Here is an 18,277-nt window from a genome sequence, read left to right as displayed (position 1 = left end):
GCTGCACGCTACGCCGAGAATGCGGCAGGATAGGCTCCCGGCATTGGCGAGCAAGGAGGACAATGCCCACGCGTCCAGTGGGACTGGGGACGCAAAACATGGACCTGCAGATCATGGCGGCGAAGCGTCAGTGCACACGACGGCAGAATCGGGATCACTATCTAGAGAGTCCACGACCACGCACGAGTCTCCGGCGACGACGACGACGACGACGATGATGATCGAGGCCCCCGCGGCCGCACTCGGGCCCCTGACGACGCTTGCCCGGCCATGGACCCCAATCGCAGGCAAGCCGCCACAAGAAGCAGCAGGCGGCAGTACGAGCACGGGGACGACGACGACGTCTATCGACAAGACGTTCCGGTTCGACACGTTCGAAGACGCGTTCATGTTCATGACCCGCATCGCGTTCTACGCGTCCCAGGTCAACCACCACCCGCGCATGTTCAATTTCTGGAACCGGGTCCGGTTGACCTTGAGTTCGTATGACAGCGTGCGCAAGACCAGGGTCGTGTCGCTTGCCGATGTCGAGATGGGCGTGTTTGCGGAGAAAGTGTACGCGAGCGTCGTGGACCGGCGGCGCAACGGCGACGAGCGGGGCGGCGCGAGTGTCGGTCCGGACGAGGGCGCCGACAACGACGACAACGGTCGGACGACCAAGTTGAGCGATATTTTGGCCGAGGAGCTGATTAGACGCGGCAGTGATTCTTACGCGATGTTGAACAGTACGCCTAGGCAGGGGCAAACCCGGCCGGAGAAGAGCCAGAACCACAAAAAGGCGACGTTGGATGCGATGAAGAGCATAAAAAGGAAGGACAAGAAGAAGGAATAAGGTTTTGTAAATATGTAACTTGTACATAGATAGTAGAGGATGACTTGTATATATTACAATTTATAATCCGGGTCCGCCGCGCATCAGATCGTCGATGTCGACGCGCCGGAATATCTTTATGCGCGAGAGATTTATCCAGTAGTGCGCGACGAGGTCGGCGGATATCAAAATCAGCTGTGTCGGTGAGAACGCGTTGTTGGTGAAGTTGAGGGCCGCGGTGTGGCCCTGGGCGGCCACGACCCGGGCGCCCGGCCACTCGGGCTCGCTGCACACGCGCTCGGTGTGGGACAAGTCATCGACAACGAACGAGTACTCGGCTCGCGGGACATTGGGGTCGCCTAGACGAGTTAGCGGGACTGCTGCTGCGGCGGACGCGAAGGCCGACACGTACCCGTCAACTTGATGGCCTCGAGCCGGTTCTTGGTCGGCTGGTGAAATAGCACAAACTCTCCGCCGTGGCTCTCGTAATCGCCAATCCATACTCCTCGGTACGGAAACTGCGGATCGCGCCGGGTCCACAGCTCGGGCCGGAGCCTGGCGATGGTCTCGACCCGCTCGCCCATGATCACGCCTTGCGAGTCGGCATTCATAAACGAAATCCATCGTCGCAGCCGAAACAGGTTCGTGCTGGCGTCCTTGCGGTGCAGGACATGGCCCCTGAACCCAGTCGGGCTCTCATTCCGGGTGCGGTCGTCGGCCGGGATGAGGAGCGGCGGCCAGAGACTCATTTGCGGGTACACTATGCGCTCGGGCAGGATCGGTGCCGCATGGAAGAACGTCGTTGTCATGCCGCGCGGGCTTCGTGGCTGCGGGATCTCGTTGTTCTTGCCGTACTCTGTGCGGGGCCCGAACTTGATGACCGGCGTGAGCGAGCGGTCGATGCGGGGCCGAAAGTCCTGGACAAACACGGCCGGCGAGAGTGACCACTCGCGATAAGGGAGCATTGTGGTTCTGTCGTGCACGCAGAAGACTTCGTGGGCTTCGAGGTGGCCTGTGACGTGGTTGTAGCGCGAGACGTAGAGTGAGCCGAGCAGGTCTCTGTTGCCGTGCCATATCGCTGGCGTGAACCACGCGAACGGGCGCAGAGACAGGTAGAGGTTTCTGTAGGTCTTGTAGGGGGCTGGCGAAAGCGAAACGTCCGGGGGCAGGGACGGGACCAGGATCAGGACGCATATTGATTTCCAGATTTCGTCGCTGTCGTGGATGAGCGTGCGAAGGTGCCTGCCGGTGGCTGATGTCGCGATGAGACTCTCGCCATCGAGGAAAGAGAATATCTTGATTTTCATCTCTGTCGGGAGACGGACAAGCTGCGAGACCGGAGTCTCGGAAGACTCAATTGCCGAGTCTGTCATTTTTCGTCGCAATTGAGGAATTTGGTAGTACGTGATGTCATGGCGGGATGAGCGAGGTTGGGATGGATGCAGGGTCCCAAACTCCCAATCGCCGCGCTCGTCGAATTCAACCGTTGACGCATTTACTTGTATTTACGCAGCAATATGGACGACGCAATCGCGTTATGTATAACTTGATTTCCCAATAGACAGCTGGTGGCTATATACAATTATTACTCTACCGTCAGCGACTACTATCGGGCACACCAGCCAATGCATGGACGGTGCGGTTATGAAACCCGCAAACTCAAGACCTGGTGAACAAGCTCCTCTAACTTGTAATCGTCCTTCTACCAAGGCAGTGTCAGCCAAAAAAAAAAAAAAAAAAAAAAAAAAAAAGCAAACAATACGACGAGACTTACCGACTGGACGATCTTCTCTATATCCCTCTGCAGGTTGCGGCCGACCCGCTTGGCCGCGGTCGGGACTATATCCGGCAGAATCTGGTTGCTGGCCGTCATCTCGTCGACAACAGAATTAATAAGCTTTGCCATGTCGACGTCGGACTTTGACACAAAATGCACGGCCGACGGCTGGTCGGCGTTTTTTGCCGTGCCGAACGTCTTGAGCTTGACCCAGATATGATGCCTGTCCCACTCGATTTCGGGGAAATGGTCAGAGAGAGTGACGATCTGGGACAGGCGGGCCAAAAACACAAAGCTGTCTTGGAACCCGCGGAATTTGAACTGGCGGACGAGCTGGTTGTAGCCGCCGTCGGCGGCAGGCGTGGTGACGATCTTCCAGCCGGACCGGCGCAGCATGTCGCGCATGGGGTCCGTCAGCGCGCGCTGCTCTTGCAGCTCGGGCAGCTCGGGCGCGGTCTCTTGGATCCACTCGAGAATGTCGTCGAGCGGGACTTCTTTCTTCATTTGCGTGTACACGTCGTTGTTATTGCTGGAACCGAGCGGCGCGAGCAGGCTTCTGCGAGCCAGGCGCCGCTGCCGCCGGCGTTCGGACTCGTTCTGGAAAAGCGGGTCGAGCAGGATCTTGGGCGCCCATTGCACGCCGAGACCGTTGTTCTTCGTCGCCGTCGTCTTGGACTTGTTGTCGGCCGCGTAGCAGCGGCGGCAGCACACCAGTCGCACCAGAGAAAAGCGGTGTCGTGCCGGCCGCGACGAGCTTGTCACAATCTTCGCAGCCGGTCTTCTGCACGATAGGTCCATCTATATGTGTGCGGTCGGACTTGAACCGGCGTGGTAATCGAATGGATGCAAGGATGATTACGACACGACGGGATCTTTTTTCGTCCAAGCCGGCGGGAGAATCGCCTTGGATGCCAGAATAAAGTTTGCTAGACCCTAACCCGCACGGGCAGAGGGCTATCAGTGCGCGGGATTCGTAGACACAAGAAGCATGTGTAGGACACGAGCTAAACGATAAGTGCATGCCGTACTATATTGATGTAACAAATCAAAGGTCGCGAGGGTTTAAATCCGGGCAACCAAACTTGGACTGGCGTGCATGCTGGATGACGGTAGGCTCGGTTGTCGAAGCCAGGCTGACAAGAACAATGCAAGCTGCCATTTTGCAATTTAGAATTTATACAGTGGAGATAGTTAAATTCTGCGACCTGCTGACTGGCAAGGCAGAAAGTTGCAGCCTAGCAGAGTAGACCTGGTCGGGTGATAGTAGAGATACCGGAGGCTAGAAGATGCATACCAACGAAAGCAATCTAACGACCGTCTGCGAAATACCCACGTCACAAGAGCCGCCGACACTGCACAACAGAGCCCAGCATTGGCCAAGTAACAACAATAATAATATTGCTCAAGCCAGTGCGAACTGTGGTGACTGCACTAGCAATGGCCCTAACCCGCAACCGCACATGCGGCTGGCTGTCATCAAGAGGCACACCAACCCGGACAGCAAGGACCCGTGCAGGTTGGTGGCGCAGACGCAGCCTAACGAAGTGGCAGTGGTACGAGCAGGTCGGTTAGGGAGAGAATGCAGTGTGCTCGGCACTGGAGTAGCGAACGTGACAATGAGGGGGGCAGAGTTTTCCGAGAACTCGGCAGCTGGTGATGGTGACGGGCGGAATGCGTGTTGCCAACACGTTGTCTTTCCGTCACGGACTCCGGCTCCGACTTCTCGGGGCACACCGGCAGTCATAATGAGTCGAACAGGAATGTGGATGCAGCTCGATCGACTCCGGCCAGCAGTGACCAGTCTGCGCTAGTAGTGAGTCGCTAGCTAGCTCGGTGCGGAGTAGTATTTAAGACCCCACACTGATTAGTTGTTGTTTTTGCTATTGCTAGCTTTCTCCATCTCGTGACTCGTCGTCGTCGTTAGTTTGTCCATTCTTGTAAATTGCATGCCGACGGGGCTGGCGCAGAACGGGCGCAAGTGCGGCAAAGACAGGGTTTGGCCCAACAGGCACGCTGTCATTCGGCATTTTGCGAGCGATCGGATTTCCCCAACGCTGACGCTGACTACTTTTCGAGGAAAAGCTCGCTTACGCTGACTCTCACCAACTAACTAACTAACTAACTAACTGATGATGATGGCCTGGGTCCGTGTATTCTATTCCGCATTCAAGCCACATAATATCGTAAACTGCAATCACGCGACGCCGCGAGAACAGAAATGAACAATAAGCCATCCATCGCGAACAGCCGGTGGTGGATCGGCAATACGTCGCGTGGGGCAAGCACACTCTAACCGAGATGACCCACTACTCCTCGGACGCCTATTGCTTGTTTCACCACATACCCTAGGATGCCTTGTCGTCAGTCGTTCTGCTTGTCGCTAGAAAGCCCTCGAGTTAGGGCGGAGTGCAATTAGAAGGCAGTTTGGCTGCTGTTCTGGTGACCACTTCACAGGAATAGTAGGCAACTATTGCCACCCAATGGCTGCGCAACGCCGGCTCCACAATAGTCGAAAACCGGCAGGGACGGTTTTGCTATCGTGCGACTCCGCGCGCCGCGCCTTCTCGACGGCTTGACCGCGCTTTTTGCCCGCGATTAAATAATGGCAGTCTGATCGGCCATCCCCTGCTTCGTTTTTCCAATCTCTTCTCGTCGCTTCCCACTCTCTTCGTCTCCTTCTTCGTCTCCCGGTCTACTCTAACACCCGCCTAAACGACAGACATGGCTCCTCACACCATCGTGCCTGCTGACGAATTCCACAAGGCTGTCGTGCGCAAGAGCCCGCCCTACACAAAGGAGTCCGGCATTTCCGCCGCAAACGGCGAGGTCCCCGCCCGCCGCAACATCAACTCATCTCCCCCCGGCGAACCTCTTCGCGTATTCCCCGCTGACGGGATCGAGACCACCTACGATCTCGTCCAGTGGATCGCAAATACCTACGGCGACAAGCCCGCACTCGGGTCCCGCAAGATCATCAAGATTCACGAGGAGACAAAACTTATCAAGAAGATCGTCGACGGCCAAGAGACAACTGTGCCGAAGAAATGGAACTACTTTGAGCTCTCGCCATACACCTTCATTACCTACAATGACCTCCTCAACGACGTCAACACCCTCGGCGCCGCTCTCAAGCACTTAGAAGTTACTCTGCTCGAGAACTACGCCGCTACGAGGTCAGCACTGCCGCGACGGCTTTTTTTATTTTATTTTTTTTCTATATAATACTAATAATACTAATAATCCCCCACAGCGCAAAATGGATGACCATGGCCCTGGCAGCAAACTCACAGTCAATTCCGATCGCGACTGCCTACGACACTCTAGGCGAAGAAGGCCTCACCCACTCGCTTATCGAGACCGAAGCCACAGCAATCTTCACGGATGCCTCGCTCCTGCCGTCCCTGGTCCGTCCGCTCGCAAAGGCGACCAAGGTCCAGTACGTCATATACAAGGACGAGCCCCAAGACGCTCATGTCGCTGCCATCAACGAGGCCCACCCCGGAATCAAGCTCATGTCGGTTGACGAACTCTACGAACTGGGCAAGGCTAACCCTGCTCCACCGAATCCGCCCACACGCGAAGATCTCTGCTGCATCATGTACACGTCCGGAAGCACCGGCACGCCCAAGGGCGTCGTCCTGCTCCACAAGAACGTCATTGCCGCAGTCTCAGGCGTCGACGGCGCCATCGAAGGCGCCGTCACCCAACACGACTACCTGCTCACCTATCTCCCTCTCGCCCACATTCTCGAATTCGTCTTTGAGCTCGCGTGCTTGTTCTGGGGTGGCACGCTCGGATACGGGACCGTCAAGACGATTTCCGACAGCTCGGTCCGCAACTGCAAGGGCGACATTGCCGAGTTCCGGCCGACCATCATGGTCGGTGTGCCGGCAGTCTGGGAAACCGTCCGCAAGGGCATTGTCTCCAGAGTCAACGCCCAGGGCGCGGCCGTCTCCAAGGTCTTCTGGGCCGCGTACCACACCAAGTCCTTCATGCAGTCGTGGCGCATTCCCGGCGCAGGCGTGCTCGACTCGGCTATCTTCAAGAAGGTCAAGGAAGCCACAGGTGGCCGTCTCCGGCTCGTCATGAGCGGCGGCGCCGCCATCTCGAAAGACACACAGCAGTTCATCTCGACCGTCATCTGCCCCATGATCATCGGCTATGGCCTGACAGAAACCGCCGCCATGTGCACACTCATGTCGCCGTACCAGCACGCTATCGGCACTGTCGGTGCGCCGACCACCTGTGTCGACATCAAGCTGGTCGACGTGCCCGAGAACGGATATCTGTCGACCAACAACCCGCCCCAGGGCGAGATCCTCATCAAGGGCGAAGCTATGTCGAAAGAATACTTCAAGAATGAAAAGGAAACCAAAGCCGCATATACCGACGACGGTTGGTTCCGGACGGGCGATATCGGCGAATGGGCACCAAACGGCCACCTCAAGGTGATCGACCGCAAGAAGAACCTCGTCAAGACTCTCAACGGCGAGTACATTGCCCTCGAGAAGGTCGAGAGCATATACCGCACCTGCAGCATTGTCGGCAACATCTGCGTCTACGCCGACCCCGACCATGTCAAGCCTGTCGCCATCATCGTCCCTGCCGAACCTGCGTTCCTTAAACTCGCCAAGGAGAAGGGCCTCGGCGACAAGCAGCTCGGTGAGCTCGTGCACAACTCCACCCTCCGCAAAATTGTCCACGACCAGCTGCTGGACGCCGGCAAGAAAGGCGGGCTCGCCGGCATCGAGCTCGTGTGCGGCGTTGTCCTGGACGACGAGGAATGGACGCCGCAAAACGGCTTTGTCACTGCCGCCCAAAAGTTGCAGCGAAAGAAAATCTTCGAGGCAAACAAGAAGGCTGTCTTGCAGGTCCTCAAGGACAACTCATAGTTGCTGGACGTACATACCTATATATCTTAGTGACAGACACTATTTATTTCATTTTTGTTTTCTTTTGTTGAGAGTGATAAGACTGGGACGTGAGTAATGTGCACGACGACGAGTGATGATTTAAGTATCGTGGGTTTGGTTGCGTATTATTGATTGATTTTGTACTCGTCTGTTTGTAATTTGAGTCAAGGCCGGTTGTAAGTTTGTTTTGTACTTGTTTCGTATCATTGTTTAGCTTAGGTACGTGTAATATAATTAAATGGGCGAGTTTCCGCCTTGGTTAGTCAGTGGCTCGCCGATACCGGCTTAGTTAGACGACGGCCTGGCCGGGTAATTCACCGTTTAAGCCGCACCGTCAAGCCATCCGGATCGCAGTCCAGACAAAACAACGGCGATGACGCCCCGAAATCACGGCAGCGACGCGTGCCAACACCCTCTGATAAAGCCGACTAGCGAACGACATTATGTCATTTACGATTCTCGGCATTCATGTCTTTCGCGGCATGCGGAACGACATTAAAAAGCGACTGCCATATTACGTGGCTGACTGGACCGTCGACGCGTGGAATTATCGCATCATACCGGCGACAGTGTATATGTACTTTGCCAAGTAAGTCCCTGCCGCGCTCGACTTGGCCGAGGAAGTACGGGCTGATGAGGTTTTGGGCGGCGCACAGCGTGTTACCTGCTATTGCTTTTGCATTGGACATGTGAGTTACCAACAAGTGGTATTTGTGGTTGACTAGCCGAGCTGACAGGTCGCCCGGCAAAAGGTTCTCGAAAACAGAGAATTCGTACGGCGTCAACGAAGTCCTGCTGGCGTCCGTGCTGGGCGCGCTCTTGTTTTCTGTGTTTGCCGGACAACCGCTCTGCATCGTCGGCGTGACCGGTCCGATTTCTGTGTTTAACTATACCGTGTACGAAATTATCACGCCACGCGGCACGCCGTTCTTTGCGTTTATGTGCTGGATCTGCTTGTATGGATTTGGTGCGTTCGTTCCGTCGGCTTGTGTTGACCGGGTTCTAGGTGGTCCATGGTCATGCATTTTGCCATTGCCATTACGAATGGCGTCAACGGTATGTCTTTGCGTTCGACATGCCAATTGGCGAATCTGATTTCCCCCCAGGACTTCGGTATATCACCCGGTTCAGCTGCGACATCTTCGGTTTCTACGTCGCGTTCATATACCTGCAAAAGGGCATCCAGGTCCTCACCCGCCAGTTCGACCGGTCCGACATTGAGGCCTTCATATCCATCATGGTGGCCTTGCTCGTGCTCATATTCGGATACACGTGCCACGCGATCGGCCACCAAAGCGGGTTATTCTGGCGTCCGGTCCGCCGGTTCTTGGCCGACTACGGCACGCCTCTGGTCGTCATTTTTTTCACCGGGTTTGTCCATATCGGTAAACTGCGCGAGTACGGCATCCAGACCTTGCCGACCAGCGCCGCGTTCCGGCCGACCGCGTCGGGCACGCCGGCCAGGCCGCACGGCTGGTTTATTCATTTCTGGCACGACATCGCTGTCGGCGATGTCTTCCTCGCCATCCCGTTCGCGGTCCTGCTGACGGTCCTGTTTTATTTCGACCACAACGTGTCGTCGCTCATCTGCCAGGGCAAAGAGTTCCCGCTCAAGAAACCGGGCGCGTTCCACTGGGACTTCTTCCTGCTCGGGGTCAGCACCGGCATTGCCGGCATTTTGGGCATTCCGGCGCCCAACGGGCTGATTCCGCAAGCACCGTTTCACACGATCTCGCTGTGTGTTGTCAGGCACGACAAGCTCGATGACGACGGCAGCACCGAGAAGAAGCAGTTGATCGAGAATGTTATTGAGCAGCGCGTGAGCAATTTTGCCCATGGCCTGCTCATACTCGGCACAATGAGCGGGCCGCTACTGGTCGTCCTGGGCCTGGTGCCGCAGGCTGTCTTGGCGGGCTTGTTTTGGATTATGGGCGTAAGTCGTTCGCGGGAGGATTTGGTGATGGCATAGCAGAGGCTGACGCGACGAGTTTCTAGTTGACGGCATTGCAAGGCAACGGTATCGTGCTCAAGATATACTACCTCTGCAAAGACCGGGCGCTGACATTGCCCACCGACCCGCTGCGGCGCGTCCGCCTGGGATCAATCTACGTCTTCGTCGCGATCGAGCTCGTCGCGTTCGGGGCCACGTTCGCAATCACGCAGACGATCGCCGCGGTCGGGTTCCCGGCCATTCTCCTGCTCTTTGCCGCCTTCGCGACGGTTCTGCCCCGCATCTTTGGCGCCGACGAGTTGAGGGTTTTGGACGAGCCGACCGCGTCTGAGGTCACGATGGCGAGCGTCATGGCGGATCTGCCGGGCGCTGGGGGCGTGTCATCGTCGGTTGAAATGGTTGATGTTGATGGTTTTGCGAACGCACTGGAGCTACGCGAATGGGGCCGGACGAGTGGCAGTTTGGATGAGGGCAGTAGTCGCCGGCGACGAGTCTCGAGGCCGTATTAGTTTGGTTTTTAATTAATGGCGTAGATGGGTTTTTGCAGTTTTTGTGGCGGTCTCGTGTTGCTTATGTAGTACAATTGAGGCACGCGCGCTATTGTTATGATTTCCTTTCCGGGTCGATCCTAATCACGCTTCAGCGCAATCTAGACTACGTCCATTCGAGACGCAGGAAAGCGAACCGCGCCTTGGTCATGTCATAGTATTGTGGGTGAAATACGATATACATCCGTCGGGCAAAAATCAAAGTGGTGCCTGGAAAGGCCGGGTAGCGACCAATGTAAACCAAGCGGCACGGCCATCTGGCCGCACTTAGGAGCTTCCCGACATTAGAATACAAAGCAACAAAGGCCAATCTGTCGTAGCCGCTCGCGTCACACGTCAATTTGAAATTTGGCAGAATCTAGACGGAAATAATTATTGAGCGTATTGATATAATTGGCATCGCACAATGGTTTCGACTGCCGTGCCTGAGTGAGTACACCTCGCCGCCGCGATCGCGACATTGGCTGTCTACCCGATCCGAACTCAATTCGGATATGTGGACGCCACGAGGAGTGGATTTGAGACGAATTGCTAACTTGGCTGCCCGCAGGATCCAGGAAATGGTGATCGGCGAGGCAGTGAATGCGCGGACTGCCGCGCTGTCGTCGTTTCATTCGCTCGGTCCACCAGATCTTGTTCACCTCACCAAGGTCCACGCGAGGACAAACGTACAGGAGGTACCATTCATTTTTTTCTACAGTCAAGATCAGGCCGATGCCATGATGAGGTGATGATGTTGGTCATCCAATAACGTGCTGATGATGGGATAGGCTGGAACGTATCACTACGTTACGGGCATAGACACCTCGTCTGCCAGCATCGCCGCGTACCTTAATACGTTGACGTACTCGTATGCGCCGGGAGAGGGACAGTTGTGGTTTGGCAAGCAACAAAATTGGAAGATCCAGACGGGCGTCTACTGGTGCGTCTCGTTGCCCCTTTTTTTTGTTATTCTGGTTCGGTACGGGCTGACGCCGCGGGCTTCTTAGTTGTTACAATTCGCTATCGAGAGTTGATTTGCGTGTGCGCGTGCACATTCCGGGATCAGTTGAAGCTTTCGTGATAGACGAACGTGGAGAAAAGTGGGTGCCTAAGATATACCCCGATGGTCTTCCCCGAATACAAGCTAACGGTGGCATAAAGACATAAAGCGACAGATCAAATCATGCTTGAGACGTACGTGTGCTCTGTCATTAGGGCACTTTTGTTCGCGGACGACGAAGACTATAATATTACCGCGTACAGGAGGTTTAACCCACTTCCCAATCGCGAGGCAGAGGAGAAGTTTCTTGACGCGGCTGCGAAACTGTTTACAAAAGGTTTGTGATCTTATTTTGGCATCCCGGTACGAGTCCGGGAACAGCAAAGGCTGATTCGAGAGCAGGATGGCAGCTAGGTTCGGAATTGGAAGTGCAGGTGCCTACGTTGTTGTCGAATAATCTCACCGCCGCGTTTTTCAAGTATCTACAGATAACCGGGCGGTATAACGAGGGCATAAATTTGCTCGAAAAGCTGCGGGAAAAGGAGCCGGATTTTGCCGCCCTACTGGCGCGTGTGTTGTTGGATATGGGTATTTTCATCTGACTGGGATTGCTATTGTGTTCACGACGGTTAACATATCAGCAGACGAAGAAGTCAAGGCAGTAAAACTGCTACACGACAGCATAATACTTTCACCGCGGGACCCGAACTTGCTGGACTTGCAAACCCGATTCTGCATGTCAAAAAACAGGCTGGATTTTGCCCTAGCAACCGCCAAACGCGCCGTCAATTCTGCGCCGTCCGAATTTGGTCCCTGGGCACGCCTTGTCAAGGTCTACATCGAGCAGCAGGACTTTCAGTCCGCCCTCTTGACGCTGAATTCGTGTCCCATGTTCCCGTACCAGAACGTCGATCTGCACCGGATGCCGGTCGCCCACCGAGTTCACTTGCCGGTCCCTGCCGACGGCGTGCTGCAGGATATCATCGACGACTCCGTACCTGGCGAAAACGAAAACACAAACGTCGATCCGGCCCTGAGTCGCCTTCCCGCGGCTTCGCTGCGCGGCACTTTTGCCAAGGCATACGAGTTGCTTGTGGAGATTGTGCATGAGATCGGGTGGGATATGTTGCTCAAGTATAGAAGTAAAGTGTTTATCATGGAGGAGGAGTACCGGAATCTGAAAACCGAGACAAATGGCACAAAAATAGGCAAGCATGCCCGCGCGGACAGCAACGCCTCGCATGTCGCCTTGAACGGGACCTCGTTATCCACAGGAAGGACGCCCGAGGGATCCGTCATCGGCGACGACGACAAGAAGGACATGGCGGCCGCCGATATCGTCAAGCAGCCTGAGCAGAGCGTTGATGCGGAGCTGGTCAAAGGCAGCGAGGAGCACCATCCTGCTACGAGCGAGCCGGTCGCATCGGCGCCCGCGACGCCGTTCAGGAGTAAGCGGCTGTGTGAGCGGTGGCTTGATAACTTGTTCATGGTCATGTACGAGGACATGCGAGTGTACACGCTCTGGCGGGCTGAGTTTGCGCACTTCAGGTCCCAGCAGTTGCCGTATAACAAGAGCCTGCGGGAGTGGGACATTCTCGGCGCGTTGGCAATGCGGTTGAAACATACCGAGGAAGCAGCCGAGGCGTTCTCGCAGTCCATGAATATTCGGTTTTCTGCCCGCGGGTTGAAAGGCTTGTTGGATATCTATACCGCAAAAAATGAGCCGATTAATGTGCTGCATGCGGCTGTGAAGCTCTCGTCCTATGACCATCGGTGGTATAAAGAGTTCTCGCCGAGCTTGATTGTCGCGATCAAGCGGCTCGTGAGGGACGAAGGGTCGCAAAAGTTGCGGAATATGATTCAAGGATCGGATTACTCTGCTTCTGTAATTGAGTTGATGGATAGCTATTTCGAGATGGCCAAGCAATTTAAGTGGCCAGGTTATGAAGATGACGATGACGGCAAGTAGGAACAGACTAGAAATTAGGAACAGGTGGGGTAAGATAAGGGGCAATGGATAGATGACAATCTATACATATATATTAAATGTTCGGGTGACTCGCGGTAATTTGGTCTGTTCCGGATTAACAAGGACTGCAATTCGTCTATTGACAGAACTTGCGGCCTTTTTAATTCTGTAACAGACACGATAAATATTCGAAAATGTGCGGAGGCAGTTCTCACCTAACCCACACTCACGGGCAGAGCCGCACTATTACGTCGACCAATTTTTCAAACTCTGCTCACCGGCAAAATAACAGAAACGCATTACGCCGCTACACTGCCAATTGATCATTTAATGATCTAGAAGTAGGCGATATAGCAGTCCTCACGCTATAGACGACTGATGCGCGTTCCGAGCCTCTTTACACAACCACTTCGCCCATCTTTGTCAAATCGAATATTCAAGTTCACCATGTCGCAACCACCGCCAATACTGCCGCCCGACGTGATATCGGTGCGCGAGCTCACGCTGAAAACGAGCAAAGCAGGGCTAGACACCTGGCACCGTGCCGGGCGAAGTCAGCCGGTGACGGTTGACGCGTGGGTGCGTTCGCCGGTCGCGGTTGCTGGGATTTCGGACCTGGTATCCGAGTCTGTGCATTACGGCACGCTCACCAAAGCAATAATCAAAGTCGTCGAGAGCAACGACGCCAGGGATGACGGGACGCCCAGGAAGCTAGCCGACGAGGTTATGGCTTCGGCATTTGGGATTGGCGCCGAGCACGTCCGCGTGCGACTTTCGTTCCCAAAGAAGTTACTCAGAGCGGACAGCGCGGGCGTCGAGGTTGCAAAGCACAAGTACACTCCTTATGGATCCGATCCTGTTAATGTTGCCGTGGACGAGAAGGCCTTTATTGAGGGGTTGCATGCATTTGGGATTATTGGTGTGAACCCGTGGGAGCGGGTCGAGAAGCAGGAAGTGGTTGTTGGCGTTGAAATGCACGGGCCCGGAAGTGGAGATATTGACGTGGTTCGTGTTGCTGACGACGTTGTCAATGTAAGAGCTCTCTTCGGATATATATCAAAATGCATGCGTACTGACGGGGCAGGTCGTGGAAAGAGCTTCGTATCAGACTATTGAAGCGCTTGTCTCCGCGCTGGCGCGGTTTTTGTGCGTCGAGAAGGCTTTGGACAAGGTTACGGTCAAGGCTGAAAAACCCAGAGCGATTGCGTTCGCGAGAGGTCCGGCTGTTCAGATTACTCGCTCGAGACGATACTACTCGACCGAAGCTACTAGGTTTAGACAGAACAATGAGAACGAGCACATCGCGTATCTGGGAATGGGTAGTAATCTTGGAGAGCGAGCAGCGTTGTTGTCAGCGGCATTGATCGAACTGGAGAAGCGCGGTATACGGATTCTGGGCACATCGTCCATGTATGAAAGCGCGCCAATGTACGTGGAGAATCAACCCCGGTTCCTGAACGCTGTGTGCAAAGTCGCCACGACGATGACACCACATGAGCTTTTGGCTGCTGTTCAAGACGTGGAGAAGAATGCGCTAGGAAGGATAAAGTTGATCGATAAAGGACCGAGATCTATTGACCTCGATATTTTACTGTACGATGACATTGTTCTTCGCGATGGCAAGATTCTGTCGATTCCGCATTTGCTTATGCTGGAGCGCGAGTTCGTGTTACGGCCATTAGCACAACTAGCACCCGACTATATTCATCCCGTTACTTGTACAACGATCGCTGAACACTTTGAGCGCCTATGTCCCCCAAATGAGTTCCTTTCCGACCTGTACACTGTCGTACCGGTCAAGCAGCCACGAGGTCCAATAAACCAGCTCATGTTCGACACTATCCATCATGTCCACACAGCCACACACCTCATGGCCATCCTCAACGTGACGCCGGACTCTTTCTCGGACGGCGGTGACCACATATCTCCTGACGACATTCTCGAAACAGCACGTGAGTTCGTCGCGAACAAGGCGACTATAATTGACATTGGCGGCCAAAGCACGAATCCCAAGTCAGTGAACCCCGGCCCAGAAGTCGAGCTCGACCGCGTGGTACCCGCAATCAAACTCCTTCGCGCACACCAAGAATTCGATAACATCCTGATATCAATCGACTCGTACTATGCTAGTGTTGCACGCGCGGCTATCGAAGCTGGTGCGGACATCATAAATGACGTATCAGCAGGCTTACTCGATCCCTCCATGCTGACAACCGCAGCGGAACTCGACGTGCCGACCATCCTCATGCATATGCGTGGAACGCCACAGACAATGGTCAAACTCACGAAATATGCCAATGGTGACGTGATCACGGCTGTGGCGGACGAACTCGCGGAGCGCGTACGCGCGGCAGAGACGGCGGGCATAAAGCGCTGGAATATGATTCTCGACCCTGGTCTCGGGTTCGCAAAGAACTTTGAGCAAAACCTGAGTATCTTGCGGGAACTCAAGTTCCTCGTTCATTCCCGGCGCGAATTTGATGGGCTCCCGTGGCTGTTAGGGCCGAGCCGGAAGGGATTCATCGGGAAACTGACCGGTCGGGAACCCAAGGATCGGATTGCCGGGACTGGGGCCGCGATATCAGCTTGTATAGCTGGCGGGGCAGAGATTGTGAGAGTGCATGATGTGAAGGAGATTAGCGACGTATTGGCAGTTGCGGATATGATTTATCGGAATCCAGCGAGTTTGGCAGTCAGAAAGAGGCAGTAATTGTTGTACCATATATTTGTCCTATGCATTGGACGTGTAACATACGTTTCAATTTTTAGTTAGACTGCGTTGACACCAACAACTCCCAGCTCACGGTATTTAAGGCCGGTGTACGAATTAACATCTGAGTGTACGTGTGTTTATTGTGAATACATGGCTTTGGACCATGGATGGATTTTGACAATTGAATTACCACCAGACTGTATAAGTGTATTGAGAGCGATGATCAAATAGCCTAAGAAAATATACAAGCGGTGAGAAACGCCTCTGAAATAACGGAAAGTGAATACCGAGGTTACGTCACTATTTGCAGTGTCTCAGTCGTCAAGCTGTGCGGCTGGGGACTGCGATGACATGACGTCATAACAACCCTTTGTAAGGACCTCGACTATAACATTTTACGGACATAACCGGGCATGGACGACGGCATGTAAAAAGATAGTGCATGTGACGGATGTTGCGGGGTACGACGGCTGCTACGCGCGACGTACATTTGAGAAATCCAAGAACGAAGCGAGAGTTTAGTAGGCCAAAAAAACCATCGTCGGACCATAGTAATTGCTGGGGCCCATAGATCCCCGTCGCAAGCGTCAGAATCTATTCGCAACTAACCCAGCCCCGCATCTTCGGATTTCTCAAGAGGCGATCGACACGATAATGGCGCCGTCGGGGAATCATCAAAAACGCGGGATGGACTTGGAACCGACAACGATAACTGCAGAAACTAGTGGATTGCATACTGCGAACTCCGAATACGACACCAACCCCTATTTTACAGACAATGCGGATTTGGGGGAACGCGCAGACGGGCTCAGCAACCTACCGCCGCCACCGGCACTCAAAAGATATCAAACAGCAAGGTCAGAACCAGCCGGAGCTGTAAACCATGAGCTCAAATACGATGCAAACAATACTCTCCAGCATTCTGTATCTTATGGAGGCGGGTTCGCTGCCACCGGCATTCAAGCCCGTCCGGCATTGGCGCAGAGAAGGTCAACGTTCAACCCCAACGACCCGGTTACACTAGAGCGTCTACAATCAGCGCGATCGATTCATTCCGAAACAGTTGCCTACCGGCCGTGCGGAAAGAAAGAACTGGGACTGTTGCCACCGTTTGGGGCGGGCAAAGACTATCCACCTGAGCCGCCTGACATTGAGGACTATACAGTCGAGTTTGATGGCGCCGACGATCCCTGGCATCCGCAAAATTGGGCTCTGTCGAAGAAGTTGACAGTGATGGCCGTTCTTGGATATGCGACGCTCGTCGTGGTCTGGGGATCTTCCATATTCTCGCCTGCGGTTGTCGTAATCAGAGAGGTGTTTCAAATCGGTACTGTGACTGCCATCCTCACTATCTCACTGTATGTCGCCGGATTCGCGGCCGGTCCGCTTATCTGGGGGCCATTATCAGAGGTGTACGGTAGACGACCACCGACATTACTATCGACGTTTGTGTGCGCGGTATTTCAAATGGCAGTCGGGAGATCTGAGGATATTGCGTCAATCATGATTTGTCGCTTTTTTGCAGGCTTCTTTGGCGCGTCATGTCTTGCGGTCGTACCAGCCGCGTTTTCGGACATTTTCGGAAACAAAACGCGTGGCACGGCGATTGCAATATTCGCGACCTGCGTATTCGTCGGGCCAATAATTGCTCCCGTTGTGGGAGGTTTTATTGTTACGAGTGATCTTGGCTGGCGATGGACCGAGTATCTGACATCGATCATGGGGTTTGCATCATTTGCGCTTGTGTTGATTTTCATGGACGAGACGTATCCACCGCAAATTTTGGTGGAGAAGGCACAATTTCTCAGGCGTGAGACGGGCATTTGGTGCATTCGAGCGCGTCAGGAACAGAGCAACTTTGACTTGTCCGAGCTATTGGAACACAACATTGCGCGACCATTGAAGATGCTGTTCACCGAACTGATCCTGTTTCTGATCTCCTTATACACTGCGTTTATATATGGCATTCTTTATCTTCTCCTTCAGGCGTATCCGATAATCTTCAATCAAGGATATGGAATGGCGTTCCAGGTCTCGCAGCTTCCGTATCTCGGTCTGGCAGTAGGTGAGATACTCGGTGGTGCGATGGTATTAGCATTCGAACCGATGACCTTCAGACGAATCGTAGCCAACGGCGGTCGTCCAATCCCGGAAATCCGACTGATACCGACCATGATCGGCGGTGTCCTCTTCACGATCGGTATGTTCTGGCTGACATGGACGGGCGCGTACCACATGCACGTTCATTGGATTGTTCCCACAATATCAGGCATCTTCACTGGAATGGGCTTAATCTCAATCTTTCTCTCTTCGCTCAACTACATCGTCGAATCATATCTGATGTTCGCGGCGTCGGCTGTTGCAGCGAACACGTTCCTGCGATCCGGATTTGGAGCTGGCTTTCCACTCTTCGCAAATGCTATGTTCCACAACCTTGGGGTGCAATGGGCCGGTACATTGATTGGATGTATTGCATTATCACTTGTGCCATTGCCGGTATTATTCTATGTGTATGGAAGAAGGCTCAGGAAGCTGTCTAAGTACGCACCGACCTAGACGATATGTTGTACTAAGGTCGTCGCAACATCTTGATGTAGCTGAATTTAATAGTCA

At 54.2% G+C, this 18,277-nt stretch overlaps 8 protein-coding genes across 8 annotated transcripts; 6 read left to right on the top strand and 2 right to left on the bottom strand.

Moving 5' to 3' along the window:
- Positions 1–19: 19 nt before the first annotated feature.
- Positions 20–832, top strand: POJ06DRAFT_265948 (uncharacterized protein; the record flags this gene model as incomplete). The annotated part of the gene is made up of 1 exon (XM_056189119.1): positions 20–832. One exon carries the CDS (start codon positions 20–22, stop codon positions 830–832), a length of 813 nt encoding a protein of 270 aa, XP_056046538.1.
- Positions 833–862: 30 nt separating this feature from the next.
- On the bottom strand, positions 863–2,322 carry POJ06DRAFT_62678 (uncharacterized protein). Its single transcript, XM_056191292.1, has 2 exons — positions 1,224–2,322; positions 863–1,170 (listed from the first exon to the last, which is right to left on the bottom strand). Exons 1-2 carry the CDS (start codon positions 2,182–2,184, stop codon positions 893–895), a joined length of 1,239 nt encoding a protein of 412 aa, XP_056046537.1. The 5' UTR covers positions 2,185–2,322; the 3' UTR covers positions 863–892.
- A 19-nt stretch (positions 2,323–2,341) lies between these two features.
- Positions 2,342–3,502, bottom strand: POJ06DRAFT_273676 (uncharacterized protein). The gene is made up of 2 exons (XM_056189592.1): positions 2,586–3,502; positions 2,342–2,513 (listed from the first exon to the last, which is right to left on the bottom strand). The coding sequence occupies exons 1-2, from the start codon at positions 3,384–3,386 to the stop codon at positions 2,454–2,456; spliced, it is 861 nt and encodes a 286-aa protein (XP_056046536.1). The 5' UTR covers positions 3,387–3,502; the 3' UTR covers positions 2,342–2,453.
- A 1,807-nt stretch (positions 3,503–5,309) lies between these two features.
- On the top strand, positions 5,310–7,480 carry POJ06DRAFT_236024 (eukaryotic long-chain fatty acid CoA synthetase (LC-FACS); the record flags this gene model as incomplete). Its single annotated transcript, XM_056185873.1, has 2 exons — positions 5,310–5,761; positions 5,839–7,480. The coding sequence occupies 2 exons, from the start codon at positions 5,310–5,312 to the stop codon at positions 7,478–7,480; spliced, it is 2,094 nt and encodes a 697-aa protein (XP_056046535.1).
- A 464-nt stretch (positions 7,481–7,944) lies between these two features.
- POJ06DRAFT_236023 (HCO3 transporter family-domain-containing protein) lies at positions 7,945–9,961 on the top strand (the record flags this gene model as incomplete). Its single annotated transcript, XM_056185872.1, is given in 6 exon segments — positions 7,945–8,072; positions 8,092–8,190; positions 8,227–8,457; positions 8,508–8,557; positions 8,608–9,434; positions 9,497–9,961. The coding sequence occupies 6 exon segments, from the start codon at positions 7,945–7,947 to the stop codon at positions 9,959–9,961; spliced, it is 1,800 nt and encodes a 599-aa protein (XP_056046534.1).
- A 326-nt stretch (positions 9,962–10,287) lies between these two features.
- POJ06DRAFT_246532 (Chs5p-Arf1p-binding proteins-domain-containing protein) lies at positions 10,288–13,092 on the top strand. Its single transcript, XM_056186796.1, has 7 exons — positions 10,288–10,429; positions 10,551–10,677; positions 10,771–10,922; positions 10,990–11,082; positions 11,144–11,319; positions 11,385–11,570; positions 11,627–13,092. The coding sequence occupies exons 1-7, from the start codon at positions 10,407–10,409 to the stop codon at positions 12,949–12,951; spliced, it is 2,082 nt and encodes a 693-aa protein (XP_056046533.1). The 5' UTR covers positions 10,288–10,406; the 3' UTR covers positions 12,952–13,092.
- Positions 13,093–13,398: 306 nt separating this feature from the next.
- POJ06DRAFT_280241 (Dihydropteroate synthase-like protein) lies at positions 13,399–15,661 on the top strand (the record flags this gene model as incomplete). Its single annotated transcript, XM_056189867.1, has 2 exons — positions 13,399–13,983; positions 14,036–15,661. 2 exons carry the CDS (start codon positions 13,399–13,401, stop codon positions 15,659–15,661), a joined length of 2,211 nt encoding a protein of 736 aa, XP_056046532.1.
- Positions 15,662–16,318: 657 nt separating this feature from the next.
- On the top strand, positions 16,319–18,220 carry POJ06DRAFT_280240 (major facilitator superfamily domain-containing protein; the record flags this gene model as incomplete). The annotated part of the gene is made up of 2 exons (XM_056189866.1): positions 16,319–16,588; positions 16,649–18,220. The coding sequence occupies 2 exons, from the start codon at positions 16,319–16,321 to the stop codon at positions 18,218–18,220; spliced, it is 1,842 nt and encodes a 613-aa protein (XP_056046531.1).
- Between the last annotated feature and the right edge of the window lie 57 nt (positions 18,221–18,277).

This window comes from Lipomyces tetrasporus, assembly GCF_029532465.1.
Source record: "Lipomyces tetrasporus strain NRRL Y-64009 chromosome Unknown POJ06scaffold_2, whole genome shotgun sequence".
In the NCBI taxonomy this organism is placed as follows: Eukaryota; Fungi; Ascomycota; class Lipomycetes; order Lipomycetales; family Lipomycetaceae; genus Lipomyces; species Lipomyces tetrasporus.
Note: the sequence above shows the minus strand (reverse complement) of the source record. Positions and strands in the feature narration are given on the sequence as shown.